This window comes from Mesoplodon mirus (genome assembly GCF_964341445.2).
Source record: "Mesoplodon mirus genome assembly, chromosome: X".
Lineage (NCBI taxonomy): Eukaryota > Metazoa > Chordata > Mammalia > Artiodactyla > Ziphiidae > Mesoplodon > Mesoplodon mirus.
Genome location: NC_138981.1, coordinates 110,894,995 through 110,920,178, shown reverse-complemented (window position 1 = coordinate 110,920,178; position 25,184 = coordinate 110,894,995). Strand labels below are relative to the sequence as shown.

Below are 25,184 nucleotides of genomic sequence, written 5' to 3'. Positions count from 1 at the left end.
ATTCATGATTTTTTTTCAAAATTTATTTCCTGAACACAAAAATAAAGTTATGGTCTTAGAATGTTACTTGGCTTGCAGTATATTGTGAATGTACAATATATTGTGAATATACAGTCTCAACTGAGAAATTGCTTTAGTTTGTAATTAGAAACAAAATCAATTTTTTGCCCCTCCTAGTACTTGAAGTCATCTTTAATCACCTTTCTCTACTGCCCTAAATAATTAATCTTTTAAAAAATCATGGGAGTACAAAGGAACAAACTGTGGGGTAATCTAAAATCTTTATCAACTAATGCCTAGGGATAGAGTTTTGCTCTGTCAAGGGTATCACATTTATGTGGGTTGGGACATGAGGAGTGGAAGACAAAAATTTGATCTTGTGACTTCAGAGATATGCTAATAAATACCAAGGAGACTTAAAACACTGATTGGTCGAACTGTTCTATCTTTTAGGAAAGAAATTGAGCAGGCCCAATAACATTCTGTTTATTGAATCCTATTTATGAATATAATTTTGAACAGAAATTATTTGTTCACAGTAGTTTGGAATGATGTAAAGAGCTACAAAAATTTTTCTTCAGTCTTTTTGTTCCTTCATGTATTTTTTTGATTTAATGCATCCACATTTTTTCTTAATTTACATGGGAATAAGTCTGTTAAAAAAATGAAGTACTGGAATATCCAGGACTTCAGCATTTGCATTAGTATTTTAATTTTAATGCATTTGTATTTTAATGTAGTAGGCATCTATAAAATACGGAGTTAAAAACTACACAATGTCTTGGAACTATAAATCAGTTCTTAGTACTTGGAGGCAAGTACATTCTCTTCATGATAGAAAAGCAGTTATTAATAACACTAACTCAACTTTTGATTCCAACATAAAAAACCTTGGATTTTATAAGGAGGAAAATTTCAAGTCTTTTGAACTGTTTTTAATGTATTGTTGTGTAGAACTAAATAGAACAATATTTGGATTTGTTGATTTAACCTCTATTGATGATGCTTAATTTTTTGTTCACAGGGATTCACAAACTGGACTAAGCGAGATTTTAATCAGTTTATTAAAGCTAATGAGAAGTATGGAAGAGATGACATTGATAATATAGCTCGAGAGGTGGAGGGCAAATCTCCTGAGGAGGTCATGGAGTATTCAGGTTTGTATACAACTACAAAAATGGTGTTTAATTGTAACCTTATACATTTCTTTAGTGTCAATTTAATTTTACCTTTGTTCAGAGACCTTTAGACTTTTATGAATAAACTGTAAGTGAAAGTATAAAATATAATTGTATTTCTATGAAAAGATTATAAGATTTATCAAAAAAAATTGCTGTTGTCCCTACTAGTTAGCTAATAGAGCCAAGTATAGCACTGATAAAACAAGGGTGGTAGCTATTGGATGAGCACTGGCAAATGCCTACTTTCCCACATCTGGAATTTGATCATCTTCTGGGCAAGTCAAGTCTAAGGCTTCAGTTTCAGTGGATGGAATTAGTGTCTTTCTAGGTTGTCCTTGAAGTAGAGAATTCCTATAAGGTCCTTTTAGATCCTCAAACACTCTCAGGGTTCTAGTTTGCTCCAGGCAAGTTATGTGTGGATTCTGTTAACTCCAGGCAAGCTGGAGTAGATCTGAAAAGACTGCTTGAATAAATCTGTTGATTGGTCCTAGAATCAGCTCCTTCTCTTACTTAGCTGTGTCTTTGGTCTTGACCAGAACTAGATTAGGTGCTGAAGCATATGGAGTTAATATTGATTTCCATGTCACAGTGCATCCAACCTCAGGCTTCTGAAAATAAATCTTATTAAAATAGGTAAATATGTCTAATAAATTTTCTTTATGTAGAAGAACATAGGAAGTTTCTAAAATCCAGTTAGGTTGAGCTCTCAAATTTAGTCTGAATATCAGCTGTATAGAATCTAGGGCATTTTTTTCCCCATAGAAACAATGTTACAAAGTAGGTTTAGGTTTCTGAGCTAGCCTTTCAAAGCCTATTTAGCCTAACAACTGAAATTCTGCATTTTTGCCATGAAAAATAGTAGGGAGGAAACATTGAAATACTACTAAATATACCAAAGATTAATATAGATTAGGCACAATTTTTAATTTAGTTATAGTGCTAATGCTTGAATAAATCCATGTTTAATTAGAGAACAGACCCTTTTTTTTCTTTTGGAAATCTGAAAGGGTCTTCTGGTGATTGCCAGGGACTTGAGAGATGGATTATATTTGAGTTTTTATTTCGTGTAGTATAACATCAAGTCTATGAATGTCCTTTACTTTGATAACAGTATAACATTACTACTACCCTTAAAATCTATCACATAAGTTTAGGACATTTTGGGGCTTAAAGAGGGGAAAAATAGAGGAGAGAGAGAAATTGTAGCAGCAAGAGTTGAATGAAAGGAGTATAAAAGGATATGTGCAGAGAGGTTTTCTGGAGTAGAATTTTCTTCAAAAGTTAGGAAGGGGGAGAACATCAGTGTGTATGAAATTGCAAGAAAAAAATGATTTAAAAAGATATCATGTCAGGACTTCCCTGGTGGTCCAGTGGCTAAGACTCTGTGCTCTCAATGCAGGGGGCCTGGGTTCGATCCCTGGTCAGGGAACTAGATCCCACGTGCCGCAGCTAAGACCTGGCGCAGCCAAATGAATAAATAAATATTTTTAAAAAGAGCTTATTTTAAAAAAATACCATGTCAGATGTTCCTTCAAATCGACAGCAATCCAGGTAGCATGACTAGCTCAGGGCAGCTTAATTGGGGCCAAGTCAGAGGATGGGGAGATTTGAAAGAATTTATGTAGTTGGTTGCAATAAAAGATGAAATGTGTACAGTTGGCTGTTCGTGGTATCTTATACATAGTAGGCGTTTAAATTGTGTTGAATGAATAAGTGAGAGAATGAATAAATGAATACAGGTGCTTATAAAAATCAGAGTACTGACATTCCTTTCTTGATAGACTCTAAAAATGAAAAGCTTTGAGAATGTAGAATATGTCATTAGAGGGCCTCTCACTGAAGTCATAAGTTGTGACATATTAATGCAGCCAGCTCATTTAGCTCATTTATAAAATTTGGGTGACTTGGCTTTCCTTTTTTTTTTTTTTAAAGAGAAAAGGCTATTCCAAGTAAGTTAAAAAAACAAGCTATATGTCACTGGAAACACTGTAAGAATAGTGAGTGGTTCCAAAAGTGAAGTAACAGTTTCAGTAGAAATTGTTGCTTTATAGGAAATTTGATTGACCTGTTGATAATAGTTTCGTTTTTATTTTTGCTTGCTAGGAAACTATGTTCTCTAAGTCTATATGACCACCCTCTCTTCTGTTTCACTTTATGTGTTTGGTGCCTTCTGTATAATGTTTGAATAAAAGCATAGCTTAAATCAGTATCTGTAGTAGTATCTTTTGAAATTCTAGTCATCTGGGATGGATAATTAAAAACTTTGTAATATTTCATGAAAGGAAAATCACTAACCTAAAACCTCCTTGTTGAGGTCTTACTTTTAAATGGAAGGAGGTATTTAATACCCCTCATTTATTACACCTTAGGAGTATTTAATAATTGAACGTATATATACAGATGAATTTGAATCTTAATTATAAGCAGTGTAAGTTCACTGTATCCTTTCCTGCTAATTCCTCATTCTACAGTTCCTTGGATTCATTTACTTAAGATGATAGAATTGTAAAGTAATAACTCTGTTTTTCAGCTGTATTTTGGGAACGTTGCAATGAATTACAGGACATTGAGAAAATTATGGCTCAAATTGAACGTGGAGAAGCAAGAATTCAACGAAGGATCAGTATCAAGAAAGCCCTGGATGCCAAAGTAGTATATTTCATAATTGTCACATTACCAATAGATTGTTTTAATTGATTAAATGGTGATTAGCTTTGACTTATTATTATTGCACATTTAGTCAAAAGCACTATTTTGTTTAAATCTACAGATTGCAAGATACAAGGCTCCATTTCATCAGTTACGTATTCAGTATGGAACCAGCAAAGGAAAGAACTATACTGAGGAAGAAGATAGATTCTTGATTTGTATGTTACACAAAATGGGCTTTGATAGAGAAAACGTGTATGAAGAATTAAGACAGTGTGTTCGGAATGCTCCTCAGTTTAGATTTGACTGGTTTATCAAGTCTAGAACCGCCATGGTACGTATTCCTTTGTTACTTATTTCCTCCAACGTTTTCTTTTGAAAAATGTCAAATATCATACATCCTTTACTTAGATTCTCTAATTCTTAACATTTTGCCACGTTGGCTTTCTCCTCTCACTAGTATATGTGTGTATATACTTATACATACATACATGGCATCTATCTACACATATAGAATCTATATATTGTATTCAGAAATACAGATCTATGTTTTATACTCATTAATCTATATACAGATCTATATTTCTGAACCATTTGAAAGTAAGTCACAGACAGTATGAGTGTTCACCTCTAAATACTTCAGCATTTATCTCCTAAATAAAAATAATATTTTCCTACATGAGCACAGTACCATCATCCTACCTGAAAATGTTAATGTTGATTCAGTAATGTCATCTAGTATACAGTCCATGTACAAAATTTTCCAGTTGTCCCTAAAGTGTCTCTCATAGCTGTTTTTTTAAATTGATGGGCCAGTCAGGGTTCACATATTGCATTTGGTTGAGTCTCTTTAGTCTCTTCAGTCTACAACTTTTTGTTTTTCATGACAATGACTTTTTTAAGGTACCCAGACTCATTTTGTAGAATGCCCAACATGTATCTCATTGTTTGCTCACTGTTAGATTTAGGTTAAGCACTTTCGGCAGGAATGCTGCCTAAGTGATGTGTATTTCTCATTGCATCACATCAGGAGGCTCATTATGTCAGGTTGTCACATTCTTAGTGGTGCTGAGTTTGATTACTTGGTGAATATGGTAACCACCAGAGCTCTTCACTTTAAAGGTAGTTTCCCCTTTGTAATGAGGCAGGTGATACTTGAGACTGTGTGAATAACTTAAGGATTTATTTTTAATGAGAAGGAATTGTTGCCTAAGTAGAGTTTTTATAAGAATATTATGAGACAATAATTAAGAAGAGATTTTATTTTAGCTTCATGCAATTTACTGTTACTTTCTAACATGAATTGTGTTCCTGTTAAATCCTAGTGCTGCTTAGAAGTATTCTTGCTGATATTGAAATAAATGCCACATGTTTTTAATGTTGGCATCATCAGTCTTTTGTTAGCCGAGGTAATTAAGACAAAAGTAGATTCATACAGCCTAAACATTAAAAGTAACCAGAAACTAACAATCTAAACAGTGAACATTTTTCTTTAGTTTCTGTCTATCATAAATGTTTTCTTGGCCAAAAGTTCATAGGGGTGTGAAGCAATGCTGAACATTTTGTTTGACCCATTTTATATTTTCAGTTCAAGTTGAAAAAAAGAAAAGAAAAATCTGAGTTGCTATATTGAAGATGCTAATTTTGGTGGATGCTTTATAAGATCAGATATTTCTTAAAATTTTAACACAAATTTAGAGGGTTCCTGGACTGTTATTAGAATGCGTCTATCAAGTTTATGGAATACATAATGCTGGGAGAGGTAGCAAGTACTTTGGATCAAGCCAGAATCCAAAAGGAACTAGAGAAATTGGAATGATGAATTGATTGAATCTCCCTTGCAACACGACAATTGTAGGGATGAACGTAAAGTGCTATACTTGTACAAAAGAATAGGAAGAGGTGTATATGTTAATAAGATACAGTAGGAAGAATTGAGAAAAGAATATAAAAGATAGGAATTAATCTGTAGCATGAATGGCTGAGGTTGGATGTAGGGAAGAGTTGTTTGACAGGGTTCTTTGGATGGTTGAAATAGAATATTGAAGAACAGTGTTAAATAGCTTTCTATTAGCTTTGAAAATGAGATTCTATTTTGACAGTCTGAAGACTTTGGCAGTGAGCTAGTTGGCCTTTTAAGGTGCCTTCTAGCTCGGTGCATCTATGACCATGTTTAGCAGAGAACTCCTTTCAAAAGCCATGCATTTAAAAATTTTAGCCATTTGAGGTTTTATGCGTATAATGATCTAATTTAGAGCGGCATCAGCAGCTTGTAAAAGACAAATGCCCACCTGCATTTGTTGATGAATCATGTTTTCGATCATACATGCCCTTTTATGTGATGGAACATTTACTGAATTTTGAGTATTATTTCAGTGATAGTTTACTAATTTTTTAAAAGGTTGAGTTTAATGCTGTTTTCAGTTTCTGGAAACATTAAACTAAAGCAGTCGGATGAAACAGATTCAAAAGAGCAAGGAAAATCTTATATTATTTGTAATACGAACATGACTGTAGAACTACATACATAACCTTATTTCATTTTCCGGGAAGAAACCCAGTGTATTATTAACAACCACTAGATGTCTCTGAACTCCCTTGTAAAGAATCTTTTCTTCCATCTTTCAACAAAACATTTACCTCTTTCTTTACCAAGAGGTTTAAATCTCTAATGTATGTTTTCCAAAGAGTGGATATTAACTACATACGTGATTGAAAAATGAAACTTTTATTTTGTCTGTTAAAAATGAAGACAATTCTGTCCTTAATTATGTTCTGGAAGGTGGAATTTATGATTTCTAAAGAATCTTTAAAAACATATAGTAGTTTATTTCATATTATATATTTTAGTCCAGAGTTTTTGTTAACTTTTCTACTATATTATTTCCTTCCTAGTTAATGGATAATTTTTGCTTATATTTCTGGATTTAGAATATAAGTAATATATTTTAAAATATGCATGAATATATTTAGACCATCTTTTTGGAATGTTTCATGATAATAAAAATCATTAGGGAATTAAAGAAATGGATTACTATTATTTCTAGATCTCTTTTCCCCTCATTTTAAATAATTGGTCTTGTATAGTGAATCACATTCACAATCTAGGAAGTGAAACTTCCCCCTTGAAAGAGGCATTTGTGATTTCCAAAATTAAAATAATTTGCTTCATTGAAAAACCCCATCTTAGAAATAACAGGGGATGTAATTTGATTCATTATGTGAGTGTGTCACGGTGTTCAAATTAAAATTTTATTAATGATTAAACTTTAAACTTAGCTTACTAAAGAAGCTATCTTTAAAAACATAACCTTGCTTAAAGATGACTCTTTCCCAGAGACACCAATAAATAGTGTGAAATACTTAGGGGAAAAAAAAGAAACCTTGGTAGTTATATTTTATTCAAAGATCTCAAAGTACTGAATTCATGGCTTCTGACTTAACAGTCTTAAAGTACTTAAAGGCATGAACCTCCACTTCTAAATATGCCACATTTTGAAAGCCTTCAGCTAAAGGTTGAAAATTTCTTTGAGGCTCTTCTCCATTTAAAAATGCTGGCTATACAAAAGAGAAAATGAGTTTTAGTTCTGTTTCTCTGTGCTAAAAAGACTGTGATTTCTTTCTCTGAGAACTTGTGTGGTCTTTAAGTAAGTAATCAGTCTCTATTGAACTACATAAACAAGTAGGAAGGATATGATCAATTTAGATTTTTAAGCTCAGAGTACATGAATTGCCCTACCATTTTCCTTCTAAGAAAAAAATGTATTATATTGAGGTCTTAGGCTTAGGACATTTAAAAACTATCAGACTTAAAAGGACCTTTGCCAGATGACTGTAAGAGGAAAAGATAATACTTTGTATTTATATACTACCTTTTATATATAAGGTTGCCAATCCCTTTACCAACATTAGCTCATTAATTCCTTTTAGGGAATGAATGTCAGGGCATTATCTCTGTTCATTTAGTGACGGACTAACGTGACTGGGAGATTTGAAAAGAATCTGAGAAGTCTAAAATATCTAGCACGTTAGTTTACTGGAAAGGACATATTGAAAGTATCCAAAGTTTAATCAGTAATTCTTTGGACCTGCTTAGGTTCTTTTAAGTACTTAAAGGAGAAAAAGCAGAATTTGGCTCTCTGAAATAAAGAACATTTCTTGATATAGCCACTATGCTTCCTTTGCAGGGTTGCTTTGACTCTTAATTTTAGTTTAAAAATATTCTTACTTTTTAGCCTCTAGGAAGCTTTTTTCTTTCCTCTCCTGGCCTTGCCAGAAGCTCCGTGTACATAGCCTGTGGCCATGGACTTTAGAGTTGAATCAGAGTATTAGTAATTAGTTATTACAATTACCCTGCCTTTTGTAGTAGTTTAAATGAATTTTTTGGGTAGTATCTCAGAGAGAGAATCACACACTGTTATATACAATGTAATAAAAATTTCATGTTATTGCTGTTGGTTTTCAAATCACAGCTTTATTATTAATGAAAGTGTTCCTTATTTAAAATTAAGAGCATGACATTCCTCATCAGAATTGTAGGAGAAAAAATACTATTTAGAAAATATTGCTATAGCTCTTTATTAGCTTGCTTCCCTTTTTATAGGTTTATCATTGATAGTAAACATTAACTAAATTATTAGTTCAGCACAGGATATTTGATAAATTATCTGTCCAGTCAGAGAAGGATTTTCTTTCTAGATACTTTAGAAAAACAAAAGTCAAATTAAAAATTTTCCAACCTGTCTTATAGTCACAATAACACTTTTGTTTGTTGCTTATGCAGCATAGCCTAGGAAATTTTATAAAGAAGGCCACTCATGATTTTTTATTTTGTGTATTAGTGCTTAATTGTGTGATAACAGCTAATATTGATTTCTTAGAGCATTACATTCTTAGTGAAATGTGAGGATATGAATTAATACATTATTCACAAAATTGGTAAAGTGTAAAATTAATGATGGGTTCTTCTTGACTGTAGAATTATGAAAATATTAAAATATATTTATGCTTATAGGGATATATTGTTTCCCAATGTGCTTGAAAGACTAAAATGTCCCTTTCAGCCTTAATTTTCAGAAAGGTCCTATATAGAGGTATGTACAGAAGGGGTTGTGTTTAACTTTGCCTTGAGGGTTAGGTCAGAGGAATAGCTTCATAGAAGAGGTCCTTCTTGGAACTGAGTCTTGAATGACCAGGAAGGAGTTGGCCCTGGGACTGTGGAAACAGCATGTGCAAAGGTAGAAACAAGCACAGCACATTAAAAAACTGCAAGTAGGTTGTGCTGGAGTGTGAGTAGGGAAGTCCTGGAAGATGAGGAAGGAGCTGGCAGCCAAATTATGAAGAGCCCTGTCCTTGGTATTGAACTTTGGTCATTATTCTATAGGAAAAGGGGAGTCATTGAAAGATTTTAACAGGGCAGTGACATGGCCAGATTTACATTTTAGAAATACTGTTCTGTGGAAATGGGCAAATGTCTACCTCAACTACCATATAGGCTGACGATTCCCAAATTTATATCTCTGTCTTTTCTCTGTTCCTCCTCTTTTTTTACTTCCCTTGGCTAATATAGCACCATCTGCCCCAGAGTCATTTTTTACTACTGCTCTCTTAACTTTCAGGTGCAAATGGTTACACCTAAAAGTACCAGCATAACCCTTGCACAAAGTAGGCATTCAGTGAATAAATGAGCATGGAACTTTCGTACTTCAGTTTGCTTCTATCTCATAGACCCCTACAGTTCGATCAGATTTGGATAGAATGTGAAGAAATGTAGCAACGGGTTTGAGTTCTTTTTTCTTTTCCTTTCCTTTCTTTTCTTTTCATCTACCTTTTTCTAATGATAGACTTTACTTGGCTGTAATCCCTGCAGCTTTTGTTTGAGTAGCCAGTTGTAAATATCATGTGTTTTATTAGTAACTATAGTGTTTGATTTAAGACTGAATTGTTCTAACAATCTGAAATATGATACATGCACTAACAGGTGATGTGACATTTTACAAATAGCGATGTTTAAGTAGCAGCAGTTAGGTAAAACTATCATAACATTTGACACTTGTTTAAGAAATATAGGATATATTTCTTATTATTATTAGAATATATAACTCCCATCTAACTACCAGTGTGCGTGGGCCCTGAGATTTTAGTATAGAATGCCATTGCTTTTTGTTAGTATTATAGAGGTTCCAAAGTGACAAAGAACCTAGGAAATGTACCCCAGAATGTATAGTTGAAGGTATCAGTTCCCAAAGGTAAAGTATAGGGAGTTTATAAAAGAGCAAAGGAGAAAAAACCACCCATTTTGTTTTACTAAGAACTGTAGAAGAAGATTCTGACTTTACAGAACCACCTACCAATTTAGATGTGCAGATGTGGAATGCAATTTATTTATTTATTTTTTTGCTCTTGCTCATTCACCTGCTTTTGACTTTCAACCATAACGGGCAGCAACCTTCTGTCATTCAGACTTAGGCAGGCTTAGTGTCTAGGATTTTAGTACATAGGAAATGTAACGTGGAGTCTCTTTAATCTCTTTCAATAAGTCACTTCAAGTCTACTGATGCTTTCTGTGCCCTTTGAATTGATGCTTTGAAGCTGAGTATTGGGGCAGAGGATGTTTGAACTTGGTGCCTGGCGTGATTGATATTCACCACACAGTATACGGCAGCGCCACTTACTGCAAACATCCCATTATTTATTAAATAAAGGTAGAGATACATATCCTAGTATTCAAAAGTTGAAACTTGGGTGACTTTGCATTGAATGGAATTATAAACTATTAAAAAGATACGGAAAACCAAGGCAGACAGTTTGTTTAAAGTCAATCTAAAGACCGTAGTTTAAAACAGGGCTTGGCAAACTGCAGCCCTTTACCTGTATTTGTACGGCCTGCAAGCCAGGAATGATTTTTACATTTTCAAATGGTTGAAAGAAAATCAAAAGAAGACTATTTTGTGACATGTGAAAATTATACAAAATTCAGATTTTAGTATCTGTAAAGTTTTATGGGAACCCAGCCACATGCATTCACTTATGCATCGTTTATGGCTGCTTTCATGCTGCAATGGCAGAGCTGAGCAGTCGTGACAGAGACCATGTGGTCTACAAAGCTGACAGTATTTACTGTTTGGCTCTTCACAGAAAGGATGTGCTGACCCCTGGTTTAAAAGAATGTGTAAGAAAGGTGGAAGGAAAGAAATAATATAACCAAGGGTAGACATAAGTGTTATACAGTCCTTCAAGAAAAGTGTTATATGAAGGATGGGTAAAGGGGGAGGCTATTTGGCCTAAAAGAGGGATGTCTGGCAGGTCTGGTGGTAATTGCAGTGATTGTGATGGCACCATGAGAGGTGCCTTGTAATATTTGAAAGATTGTCATACAGAAGAGAGAATCAGCTTGTTCAATTTGACTACAAAAGTTAGACCTAGAACTGATTGTTGGAAACTATAAGGTAGTACATTGTAGCTTTGCATAAGGGAACATTTTTAACTTGTCCGAAGGTGGAATAGACAGCTTTGGGAGGTAGTGAGTACCCCGTCATTGGAAGAATTCAGGCAAGCTGAATAGCTAATTAGTAAGGACCTAGTAGAAGGGATTCAGCATCAACCTGAATAATTTTTAAAGGTCCTTTCCAATCTTGAGAGTCGGTAATTTTATGAGCTCCCACTATTGAGACTGTATCAAGGGAAGATTTCAGAGTGCAAAATACACCTTTAATTACATGACGACTCCTGCTCAACAATCATCAGTGAGATCCTTTTGTCAACTGAATTAAGTAAAATTGCTTAGTTCTTTGTTTTTAGCTTCTAGGTTCTTTGTGTTTTGACTCAAACTTAGTCTTATCTATCACTCTTACCCTGCACAGCATTTCCCAAGTTGGTTTCTACCAAACATTGTTCCAGGATTTGCAAATACGGTAAGTCCCTTACATACGAACGAGTTCCATTCCGAGGGTGCATTCATAAGTCCAATTTCTTTGTTAAGTCCAACAAAGTTAGCCTAGGTACCCAACTAACACAATCGGCTATATAGTACTACTGTAATAGGTTTATAATACTTTTCACACAAATAATACATAAAAAATACAAAAAATCAAATATTTTAAATCTTACAGTATAGTACCTTGAAAAGTACAGTAGTACAGTATAATAGCTGGCATATGGGGGCTGGCATAGAGTGAACAGGCAAGAAGAGTTACTGACTGGAGGAGGGAGAGGAGGTGGGAGATGGTAGAGCTGAAGGATCATCAGCAGTAGGAGATGGAGGGCAAGCTGCAAGATGGAATGCAAGTTCGCATCTTTGAAAGTTCTCGGTTTGTATGTAGGGGCCTTACTGTATACAATATGCAGAACAGGGTTCTCTGTTCAAATAAATTTGGGAAATGCTGATACTGAATCCTGCCCTTGACCTTTCCAATCTACATTAGAATGCTAAAAGCTCTGAGAAGTCCTGCCATGAAGAAATTTGTTTAACCTTTTAAAAATCTAGCATTTCCTGAGCATGTGTGAACACAAAGTACTTTTTTTTCCTTTGGCCACAGCTATCAACACTGCAGAACAGTTTTCCATTTGTCATTTTCCTACTCTCTTCTGTTGCCTTTATTGTTTTTGTATCTCCTCTCTTCCTCTTGTGTGCTATTTTTCTCCCTCCAATTTCATTCCTAAATCCAGCATGGGGAAATCGTGAGAGAAAGAGATAATTAGACTACAGAATTGTGGAAACAGTTTGAGAGCACATGAACCACTCCCTGTAATCCGAGGAAAATAGGAAGATTAAAAAGGTACAAGAATCTAGGGGGATATGTATATGAAAGGCAAAATTATATAAGATAAAAGTGCTTTTGACATCATGAAATTTCTCATAGTCATTTCATAGTCACTTAGTTATTCAAAACGTGAATCACTATTTTATTGGTAATCTGGCCTCCTTGTAATTTCTGGTGTTAGCTCGTGTTCTGTTTATGATACCATCTGTTTAGTTAGGCAGTCTTGAAGCATGTGAATAAAAGATGGGGTTGGTATCTTTAGAGAAAGTGGCATTACCTATGCTAGGAAAGTAGCGTCCAGACTCACTTATTCCTTGGTGCCTTTCTCCAGAGAGTTAGATTATTTTTCTGTCTGTAGTTAGTGACAGGTTAAAAGGAATGAAGGTAAGAACTTATTATACAGTCGATTTATAATCATTTTGAAATATTCTATTTCACTGCATATGAGACTGTCTCAAAAGTGTTAGTTTTTTTTCTGAATCACCCATTATGAACCATGAATATGTATCTAAAGATATCTGCAGTCACAGGCAACTATTACTTACTGAGAATAATAATAGCCAGAGGGTATAGCTTAATGATTCAAGAATCAGCTTCACATAAAGACTCTATCTAGTCTCCCTAGAAACCAACAATCAAATCTCATCGGGGTCAACTTAGCCCTTTCTATAATAGATAAATTGAATAACATGCTGTTTAATTTGTATGTGTGTTACTGAATGAAGCTGTGAAGAGTGCTTGGTCTGCATATTAAAGATACCACTATTGTTTTGGTAAGTAAGGAAAATTCCAGTGTTATTTTTCCTAAATTATTTAAGCTTGGGTAATTGAGGATGCACAAAATGCGTGAATGTACCAGTGTTTTGTAAGGTTATTTTTAATAGTCAAACAATAACTTGTTAATGAAGAATTTTTTTCTGGCTAGACTATCTTTGGTTTTCTGCCTTCTTTTGGGCTTGAATTCTACAGAGTAGAAAATGCTTGAATAGTTGATTCTGTATGCCATTTTTCTAGCTTTTATTTGGAAAGATAAAACTGTATTTAAAAAATTTGCCATTTCTTAAAAATGTTAGATTGCCTAAGACCTAAAGGTTCATTGCAGAAAATTTAGAAAATACATGCTAGTATAAAGAAGAAAATAAAAGTTACCATTGCTCCTACTTTCAGAAATAGCTGCTGTTAACCACTAGTAACACTGTATGTAGTTAGTACTCTCTCAGGTATTTATGCTGTGTATATACATATATAGTAAGATGTGTATATATGTATATGGTAATTGACAAAGTACCCAAAATTTAGTTCCCAGTATTTCTCTGCTAAAAATGGCACTGCTCTAAATATTGTTCTGTAAATCTTTGTATACATCTCTTATTGCCTTACATTAAGCATCTAGGAGTGGAATTGTTCATTCAAAGAGTATGAAAATTTTAAGATGTATCATTGATATTCCCAAATTACTTTCTAGAAAGATATTATTTTAGTCTGCTTGGGCTGCCATAACACAGTACTGTAGATGGGGTGGCTTAAACAAATTTCTCATGGCTTTGGAGACTGGAAGTCCAAGATCAGGGTGCCAGGAAGGTTGGTTCCTGGTGAGGCCTTTCTCCCTGGCTTGTAGATGGGGTCGTCTTGCTGTGTCCTCACATGACCCTTTCTGTGTGAGTGGAGAGAGAGAGAGAGAGAAAAGAGGGATCTCTGGGTGTCTCTTCCTCTTGGAATACCAGACCTATCGGATTAGGGCCCCACCCTTATGACTTCATTTAACCTTAATTACCTCCATAAAGGCCCTCTCTCCAAACACAGTCACATTGCAGGGGTGTTAAGACTTCAACTTACAGATTTTGTGGGGGGCACAACTTTTAACATTGGCATCCCATCATCAATGAATGAGAGCTCCCATTTCATCTTATTGCCAACACCGGATACACACACCACAAACACACACACACACACACTTGCATGAACGTGTCATTGCTAATTTAATAAATGTATCATTGTTTTACTTTGCATTTCTTTGAAAAAAATTTTTAATATATGGACATTTTAATTTTTTATGAGTTTTAAAAAATATTTATTTTATTTATTTATTTTTATTAATTTTTTGGCTGCATCAGGTCTTAGTCGTGGCACACAGGATCTTCACTGAGGCATGCAGGATCTTTCATTATGGCACGCAGTCTCTTCATTGCGATGCTCGGGCTTCTATCTAGTTGCAGCATGCAGGTTTTCTGTCTCTAGTTGTGGTGCGTGGGCTCTGTAGTTTGCAGCACACAGGCTCTCTTGTTGAGGCGTGCAAGCTCAGTAGTTGTGGCACATGGGCTTAGTTGCCCCGCGGCATGTGGGATCTTAGTTCCCTGACCAGGGATGGAACCCGCGTCTCCTGCATTGGAAGGCAATTCTTTACCACTGGACCACCAGGGGAGTCCTATGAGTTTTCTATTCTTGTACTTGGACCATTTTTTGGTTGGAGTTCTTAATTGCCAATAAATCTACATTTTTATTTGAGGGTTTAGCTGTTTTATATTTTATCAGATTTTTTTTTTTTTTTTTTTTTTGCGGTATGCGGGCCTCTCACTGTTGTGGCCTCTCCCGTTGTGGAGCACAGGCTCCGGACGCGCAGGCTCAGCGGCCATGGCTCACGGGCCCAGCCGCTCCGCGGCATGTGGGATCTTCCCGGACCGAGGCACGAACCCATGTCCCCTGCATCAGCAGGCGGACTCTCAACCACTGCGCCACCAGGGAAGCCCCAGATATTTTTGCTTATACAAAAAAAAATCATTTTTAAATGTTATTTATCCTTTGATATTAAACTTATTTACCTTTAAAATACAGCAAAGTGTACAGGGTTAATATACATGAGCATCCATATTAATCATATGTTTAATGCTCACCATATGTTCATAAAAACTGTTTATAGTTTGGATGCATTGATTTGCTGGCAGTGAAATATATAGGTAGTGGCAAGGTTAATGTGGGAATCTTTTCAGCTATTGTTTGCTCTGAATTAACAAATGCATTAGTGACACCTCCTGAGACACCCTCCTCAGAACTCTGATCCCACGAGATGTCCTTTGAGAAGAGAGTTCTGCTGTTTGAATAGCTTGGGGAATTGCTTGCTTCTTACATCGCCTACCCTAGTGGTTGACAATGCTCATTAGGAGCTTAAAGGCTGTGAGCAGCCCTGTAGAAAAGAAATCTGTTTGACTTTTGTAAACTGAGTACTTCCAAAATGTGCTTTGACAATAGGACATCCTCTTATTTTTTTGTTTATGTGATTTTTGTTAACTTTTTCTTTCAAAGTACTTAAGATTCACAGGAAGTTGTAAAGAAATGTACAGGGAGGGCCCATGCACCCTTCACCTAGTTTTCCCAGATGGTAACATATTTCATAAATACAGTACAGTGTCACAACCAGGAAATTGACATTAGTACCATCCACAGAGCTTATTCAGATTTCATTGGTTATAAATGCGCTTGTGTGTGTCGGGGGGAGGGGGTGTGCACGCGCACGTGTGTGTAGTTCAGTGCAATTTTATCACACATAGATATGTGTAACTAGCACCACCACAAGACTTCCTTGTGCTAGCTCTTTATAGTCACACCCACTCTCCCCCCTTTCCTTAGCCCCTGGCAACCATTGATATGTTCTCCATTTCTAAACTTCCATTTAAGAATGCTATATAAATGGAACAATATGGTATGTAACCTTTTGAGATTGGCTTTTTTTCACTCAGCGTCATTCCATTGAGGTTCATCCAGGTTGTTGCATATACCAATACTTCTTTCCTTTTTATTGCTGAGTAGTATTTCAATGTATGGATGTACCACAATTTATTTACCCACTGAATGATATTTATCCACTTCTCATATTTTTGGTGGAATATACTCTGTATGAATATTGTTCTGAAGAATACCAACTTAGAAATTCTGTATCACAACAATGATACAGTTAAAGAATTACCAATTTTTAAAGATTGTGCCGGGGTTGAAGAAATTAAAAGTCTTGTATTAATTGGTTTAGGAATTCCAGAGACGCTGTAATACTCTGATTTCATTGATTGAGAAAGAAAATATGGAAATTGAGGAAAGAGAGAGAGCAGAAAAGAAGAAACGGGCAACTAAAACTCCAATGGTAAAATTTTCAGCATTTTCCTAACTTTTAGGTAGATCCCATTTTTTTTACATAATTAAAATGCCTATATTATGTTTAATGCCATAGTGATACCTATTATAAAAACTGGTTTTATGAAATGCTGATTTGTTTTTGACAGAAAAAGAATTACACTACAACCACATGCTTCCTATTTGTTTGTAGAACATATGGTTAGGAACTCCCATAGTAACAGGGCTCAGTATTTTTTAAAAAATTCCTCATGACTTTTAAGCAGAAGTATAATGCAAGTAAAATCCTTTGAATTGAGACTAGAGTTGTCATGGGGAGTAGGAGAGGGGTGGGGTGGGGTGGGACTGAGGTTGAAACTGTGAGTTCTGATTTGATCAAATAAGTTTTCTGATGTTTGTGGAACTATGAGTGCAAATAAGAACTTTGAGGAGACAGCAAAGCTTTACTTGGTAATAAGTTAACTGTTGAATAATAAGATGACTTAATTTTAATTCAGTCAGGTTGCCTTGTATAGTTACAATTTCAAATACTCTTTAATAGATCATACTATTTGAGTGTGGTTAAGTAAACTACCATATTTCATCAAGTCTAAGATGCATTCCATTGTAAGACACAGCATTATTTTATGTGCCACTAAGAAAAACTGCTGCCAAGTAACTATGATTTGTCATCAATTATAGGATGCATCCCGATTTCAGAGATGCTAAAGTGGGAAACAAATGTGCATCATAGAATATATGAAATATGGTATGTTAACATCTGTCATAAGATTAAAAAAATAATACACTCATAAATAACATTTTTCCCAGAAAACTTTAAGTATTAAGTAGCTCTTTAAGATAAGCATACATTTATAGTACCATGTGTAAGTAGAAACTTGATGACTATTTTTGATGGGTATTTTATGTCTTTTCTTAAAAAGAAACATGTTTGGAGGTTATTTTACATTGGGTTACATAGTTTGTTGGGCTATACAGAACATTAAATGTGAGTATAACATTTAAGTGAATATTCATGTTAAAATTTTTTTTTAATGCATTTACATCCTAGATTTAACATTGTTGGGCCATTTAAAAATGTGCATATTGGAGCAGAACATTAAATCTGTTTCCATTTTAGTCACAGAAAAGAAAAGCAGAGTCAGCTACTGAGAGCTCTGGAAAGAAGGATGTCAAGAAGGTGAAATCCTAAAGCCTAGAAATAAAGTTTTAAATGGGAAACTGCTATTTTCTTGTTCCCATCTTCAAATGCTAATTGCCAGTTCCAGTGTATTCATGGTACTCTAAGAAAAATCTCTTTGGTTTTGATTTCTTGCATATTTTATATATTTTACAATGCTTTCTACCTGAAATGTGTAGCTTTATATTTTATGCATTCTAGTATTTTTGTGTACTGTATTTTGTGCATTTCATGTCTTCATCAAAATCCTCTCAGTCCTTGTTCTTTTGAAGCTTGTGCTGAGGTTTTAGCTTTTCTATGTTTTATATGCCGCTGCTTTGAAAGAGAACCTAGATTCTATAGCTGTATTATTGTTGTTTCATACTTTAAATTTATATGGCTGTGGAAAATTGAATTAAAATGATTTGAGGAGAAAGACTTTTTCACTTCTTTGTTGCTTTCTTTTCTATTGAGTATGGGCTTGTACGTGTTACTGCATACTGTGATTAGCATAATAATTGTTTCTTTGAGGTCATCTAAATATTTTTTTCCTAAAGGAATAAAGGGTGAGAACAGAAAAAATTTAAAAAACTAATATTTGATACTGTGCTTGCTGTCAGTATGCATTACATTTAAATTATTCTCTAAATATTCAAGTGGGAAAGTATAATAAAGAAATGTCTATAAGAAATTTAATTATTTCCTGTTTTTTGTGCAGTAGAAAATAGTTGTGTTTACTGAATTGAATTGCTCACAACTATGTATTTGGTTGAAAGTTAAAGCTTTGCTTGCTGACTTGTGCCTGATCTTTTGTCCCATAGAGCCAGTCCAGGGGAGTCTGGGTATAACATGTAGATTTATTAACAACTAAGTTAAGAGTATGAAGTAAGTGCTATGCATGCAGAAGAAAGGGGGAGGGTCTTCCATAGGAATACAAGTACAGTCAGATAACAGATAATCTCAGAGCATCAGAAGCTTTGCACACCAAGAGCTTCTACCTTTCCCACACCACATACCCCACTCTGGGAGGAGATCTGCTCCACATAGTCCCTCAAGGCTCGAGGCTGACTGAGGCTCCACTGTTTTACAGCTGTACCATCTGGAACATGTGGCCTATTCAGCTGCCGCTGTAGGAGAAAAAGAATTGCATATAGGCTCTTTATTGCCTCAGCCCAGAAGTGACAAATGTCACATCCATTTCTATTTCATTGTCCAAAACTAGTCACATGGTCCTGTGTATGTGCAAGAGGACTGGCAAATGTAGGGGAACAAATGGAATGTTTTTACGTTACTGCCTCTGCCACAGGGGCTGTCACACGAAACTGTTAGTGTGCGACTAATCAGTCAAGGTCAGGTCATAAGGGAACAGGGAAAATGGATCAGAACCTAGTGTGAAACACATGGCAAATAAGCAAAGCTGGGAATGCAGCACAGTGGTGTTTGTTATCAAAACAAAATTTGGACCACTAAAGAGTTGCTCTCTCCCCCTCCCAAGATCTTTTGCATTTCCTATCGGACTCTATTTAGTGTACCACTGGCAAACCTTGGGTAGCCCTGAGTGCAAGTCAGCGTCTTTCACATCCTCATTCTCATTGGGGTTCTGCAACATAGGAATAGATCTTCTAGAATGACAACCCACTGTCTGCTGGACTCTTCCAAGTCTTTTTTCATTGTCCAGACTTCATATTTCTTACTGCCATGCTCCTGATAGGATTCTTTTTACTGTTTCCACTATTAGGACTTAGACTCTTGTACTCTGTTGGAGGTTGGATGAAATTAGGGTGCTATTAAGAGATGAGTTTATAATGATATTAGGTCAAGGGACCCAGAGATATCCAAGTCTGTCCTTGGCCTAACTGCCCTTTCTATAAGGTCCACAAAAGAGGCAAAGGTAAGCAAAGTAATACTTCACTAGCTGGTGCTTTGGCTCCAAACTTCAATCCAGAACTATTAAGCCCAAAATGAAATCTTGGAATTTTCCACTCCAATGAGATTAAAAGTTCCAGTCATCTGAGATGGAGAAAATTATACCTTAGAGGGTCTTATTAATACCCCCAAGTTCTGTGCACTGAAAAATAGCCCAGTGAGGGTACTGGACTCTGATCAATCAGTTCAGCATTTCTTGGGGAGAAATGAAGATGGAGGGTGGGAGCCGGTACAATTAGTGTCTTTGAACTTCTTTCATGGAAGCTTAACAATCTCTACTTCTTGTTCTTTCTCTGTTAACCCAAAGGGGTTAATGGCTAAGCTGTATGTGACCATCTACTTTAAGAGAGAAAATCTGCAGGTAAGTTCTGTCAGCCTTTTCATGGGGCCATTTCCCTGGCTGTATCATGGCTCTTTCTTGGACCAAAGAGATGTGAAATCTAGCTCTCCTAGATTATGTACAGCGTCATTGTTGAACATAGCCTACCAAGGAGGTCCATACAGCGAACACCTGATGATAGCACAGTCCAACCAACACAATGTTGGGGATGCAGAATGCCCCAAGTCTCTATTTTAAATCCCTCTTATTGTCAATTTTCCACAGAGAAATTAAAGTGTCACAGAAGATTTAAAACTCCTAAGAAATAAATCCCATTTCACACAAGAGGCCTAGACTGATAGGATAGTAACACTAGACCTGGCTGCCGTGTTGAATTGAGGGAGCAGGATAGTCAGTTTACCAAGTCAGCTGCTCAGAGACCAGAAGCAGCAGAAGAGAGTGCTGTATGTATGAATACAATTTGACAAATGCACAGTGATCCAGCCCACCAGTAAAAGCGGTCTACAGATTGTACTGGAATCTGACCCAACCTGCTTCTTTGTTTGGAGAATGTGAAGGAGGGAAGTGAGTAGAAGTACAGGGACTCCGAGTGGTTTCCTTTACTCAAGGCCTCTCTGTAGAAGACAAGAGGTGAATAGGTTTACCAGTAACCCTCAGGCTCCCACAGAGGCCCTAGTAAAGCATCTGTTTTGATCCATTGGATACGCGGGCCCTAATTTCCTTAGAATCAAAGAAGGCAGAGACCTCAGAAATCTCTCATTTTCATCATAGCTGCTTGTCTCTCAGTCTTTATCACACAGTTCCTTCTGGCTCCCTGGCCTACTAGTGCTTATGCTGTCTGGAAAACCCAGATTCTTATCAGATCACACGTTCTCCCATGAAATATACCCCCAAATTTGGTCCATTATATGAGACCTCCTAGTTAAGAGAAGTTGTTGGACTAGAATCTTTGCAGCTATCTTAGTTGCTGGGTGTTTGGTTTGAAAAGCCTCTACGTAACTCGTGAAACTATCTACTGTCACCAAAATGAAATGCTATTTTTCCCAGTTATTGGCAAAGGTCCCCAGTGTGGTCTGTTGTTTCTCCTCTATGGTGCAGTAGCCAATGCAGCTAGTACAGATTCCCGGGCCAGTTTCAATGATGATGCTGGTGTGCGCATGCTTTCTCTCCAGGTGTTTTTTTGAAATCCTCCAGTTGCCATCAAATTTCAAACTTCTATCAGTATTCTACCCCGTGTCTCCTTCATTCAGTCTGCCTAAGCTACCCTCCCCAATAGACAAGGCGTAAGATTTTCCTGTGGTTCAGGTACACGTAGTTGTTCCCTATCCCTCCACCGTATTATTTCTGTGTGCTCCAGCTGATTTCTAACTGCCAGTATCTTTTTATCTGAGGGCTTTATCAGAGGCCTTGAAGGCTTTTCTACCCTTTGCACAGGAGGCTGGAAGAGGGTTAACACCGCAGAGTGGCTCTCGACTAAAAGCTGATTGGAGTTGGTGTGTAAGTGCAACAGCTCTCACACCCCTTAAGAAAGGTCACTCTAAGGTATGTCATCTGTATGGTTCCCCAGAGTTTACTCATGGGATGAAGCTCCAGTCTCCCGCAGTAGTGGCTGTGTTGATAACATGCTCCTTATTGACTGCTTTCATTTCCCTGTCTCACTTCCTCACTCCTGTCTTGAGTGTTTTCTGGGCCAACTCCTAAATAAACTACTTGCATTAGAATCTTTGTCTCAGGGTCTGCTTCTGAGGAAACCCAAATTAATACACTCACCTTGTATGCATAGCTCTTCTTAGCCCTTAGTTATTTCATAAAAAGGTGTGGGGTGTTTAAGGAGAATAATGACTGGATAGTATATCATTGATCTGTTCTTAGAAGATCTACCCCCGTGTGGACAGTGTATGATGAGACTGGCCCAGGATATTTTGCACTGGTACAAAGTACTGGGTTCTCATTTCTCTCCATTAACAAACCAGACTTTCTTGTATCACTGATAGCTATGGTACTGGGAATTATTATCAGGCAGAAGTTAAAGGTTCCCAAGTTTTTGGTAAGGCCAAAGCTAGTACCCGGGCTATTGTCTCTTTAAGTGTTCTTCATGCTGGTTGGTGCCCCTTTGCTGTAGCAGTGGTTCATTTAGGTAACTGGACCACGTGTTGGCCTTTCTCATTGTACTGTGCCATGTAACCATTACAGAAGCCTGGTGATAGCAGGCTTTTTTATTCATCTGTTGGTCTAGTGACTTGATTATTTGTCCCTTTCCTGATACATTGCTTTCCCATTGGGGAAACTTTCATCTAGGCCACTGTAGTCAGATTCAAGCTATATCCTTCCCTTGACTTTCAACCTTGCCTTCCATATTGCCCCCAAGGTATGCTTGGCTAATTTCTGATCTTCCTTCTGTGACATGATACTAGATTTGTCTATATGTAGGACTATCAAATTATGTGGCCTATTTTTTAGGGTCTCCATATATCTATGGGAGGTTGATGGTGAGTATTATTTATGTCCAACTGTCTACCTCCCATCATGAATACAGTTTTGAACTAACATATCTCCTTCAGTGGTAGACACTAAAGCCTATTTGCTATATCCAAGACAGAAAAGATCTTTGAATAAGGTCCCATCTTTGCTAGAGTATTTGGTATGTGACCATCATCTCAACTGGGATTGATACCTTATTTACCTCTGTCCTAGAATCAACTGTAAGTCTCCAAATGCCGCTTAGTTTTTGTACTGGCCATATGAGAGCATTGCCAAAATATGGTAATTTACCCATTTTCTACTAAGGTTGGCATGGTATTCCATCTGCTGTTTCCCAGTGTGTGTTGGATAGATGGCCGCCCTTACATTCGTGATAGCTGATTACAGTTAGGTCTGGTTATATCTTTGTATGCCCTTTTTTCCTTTCGTATATGTCCATCATGGTTTCTGAGACCTCAGTGTTTCTTCTTTTCCTTAATTTCCTAATTCTTTCCTAGTTTGCCTTCCATCACTCCTAGAGCTCAAATTATCTCCTGGACAAGAGTTTTTAGTTCATTTAAAATATCCTGTAATCATGTTACCTGGTAAAGGCCTTCCACTGTGTCTGGGCCAATCCAATTCTCACAGCCAGGGCATTCTAGGTATAGGCATTATTTAAAGTCTTTTTGACTTTTGGACTTGTTTTTTCTTTCCTGAAATTTTCCTCTCCAACTCAGTCCATGAGGCTACCTTCCCCAGGCAATAAAGGCCTCAATCTTTTTTACTAGTGAACTCTACCTCCCTGCAGTGATTGCATCCCACTGTGGAAGTCTCTGAAATCCACAACCACGATTGGAGCTTGGCTGATGCTCACTGAAGATACGTGATCAGAACAGCCATCGCAAGGAATGTATTGTCTCCTGATTAAACCTTGCAAATCACTAACTGTTATTTTTTGTTACTCTATCCCTTTATCTTCTTTCTACAAATTCGTAGATTAGGATTTAGATGATGCCCAAATCAGAGTCAGCATGAGAACATATGGTGGAGAAGGGACTCAGAAAACTTCAGAGAAGGCACACGATACCCCAGAATTTTATCTCATCATCATTTTCTCTTTATCCCTGGATGCAGGTTAAAACAAGATTAAGAGGAACAGAATCTGGACCTGCCATCTAGTTGGCCATATGACTGTTTGGATCTAACCATCCAATAGGCCAAAAATGTCACACTGCTTCTTTTAGGGAGACCTAGGTCGTGTTGCAGACCTTGCTGCTTCTGCACTTTGAAGTCAGGAACAAGGCTAGCTCCTAAGATGATTATTTGCACCAATAACAACACCCGCCTGTTACTCATGGGAGATTATAGTCTGTGCCTGCAGAATAGTGCTTAAAGTCTGGAAACTGAACCTCAATCTCTTTTGTGGGACTTTGCTCTCTAAATGTCCGTTTCTGGGACATAGTTCTGCTCTGTCTACTGAGACCATGTCAGTGTTAGGAGTGGAGATAAGGTCCAGGTACTACTAAGGGATGGAATTATGGTGGTATTAGGCCAGGGAACTCAGGAACACTTAAATTGTGCCTTGGCCCTACCACTCTTGATGTTCCACAAGGGATGCATATGCATGAAAGAGTGTCAAAAGAATGCAAAGTAACATTTTATTAACTTGCACATTGGCTCCAAACCCTAGTTCAGGACTCTACTGAGCTGGGCTTGATCACAAGGCAGCTTAGGGTAGAGGCAGCCTGGAACTCAGAACCAAAGCAGGATGAATAGCGTAGCATTTCCCTTAGACCAAAATCAAATCTCAGAATTTGCCACTACTATGAGAAAAAAAACTCACAGCTACCAGCTCCAGAGGGAATGAATCCAGAAAGAGGCATTCCATCCATATGGGATTGTTTATATTCTCAAGGCTCCACCCACAAGAAACTGTGATTCAACAAGTGTTCGGGAATCTTACCCATCACTTCGGCATTCCTCCACGACTCCTGTAAGAGATAGGAAGAGGACCAGAGAGGAGCTCTGAACCCCTTCCCCTGGAGGCCAATATGGACACTATGCTACACTGCCTAGATGCTCAGCTTCTGTAGCCAGGTCAGTTCCTATGGCCTGTGGTTGATTCCATGTTGGTATATGGCTGGAACACTGATGAGCGTAAAAGATATCACAAGAAGTACCATTATAATAAGAATGCAAACTTGATAACTTCTCATGAGAATCGTATCACCTATGTGGGATTTCTTATTTACCGTATTTTGTGATTATTGGTGAGACAGTTTGTCAGTGAACATGAGTCCTTGAGAACAGTGGTTAATTGTATGACAGTGTCACAGTATTTTGAGTCTTCTGGGAGGTGGCAACTGTTGCTGGTCATGATAGGAGAAAAAGTGATTCTTTCATATGCTGTATTATAAATGCACATCTGCTAAAATTTGAATATGGATGGACTATGTCTTTAAAAGATTCACTTTTATTTTATAGTTAAGAAAAGCAATATAAACCATGTGTGAATAATTTACATGCCATAATTTTCTTCATGTGGAGATCTTCCACAATGCTAGGTGCTGGAGCATGGCAAGATG

General features: G+C 36.7%; 1 protein-coding gene across 8 annotated transcripts in view; it reads left to right on the top strand.

Moving 5' to 3' along the window:
- SMARCA1 (SNF2 related chromatin remodeling ATPase 1) overlaps positions 1–25,184 on the top strand; it is a 150,076-nt gene that overhangs the window by 52,233 nt on the left and 72,659 nt on the right. For 2 of the 8 annotated variants that reach the window (XM_082609586.1, XM_082609585.1), the window contains 5 exons: positions 1,025–1,157; positions 3,712–3,830; positions 3,952–4,164; positions 16,614–16,724; positions 17,835–18,309. In XM_082609586.1, coding sequence (XP_082465712.1) covers positions 1,025–1,157; positions 3,712–3,830; positions 3,952–4,164; positions 16,614–16,724; positions 17,835–17,906 — 648 coding nt within the window. In that variant the 3' untranslated portion in view covers positions 17,907–18,309. Of the gene's footprint in view, positions 1–1,024; positions 1,158–3,711; positions 3,831–3,951; positions 4,165–16,613; positions 16,756–17,765; positions 18,310–25,184 lie in introns of those variants that run through there. The other 6 variants (XM_082609590.1, XM_082609587.1, XM_082609584.1 and 3 more) reach the window with 4 other exon arrangements.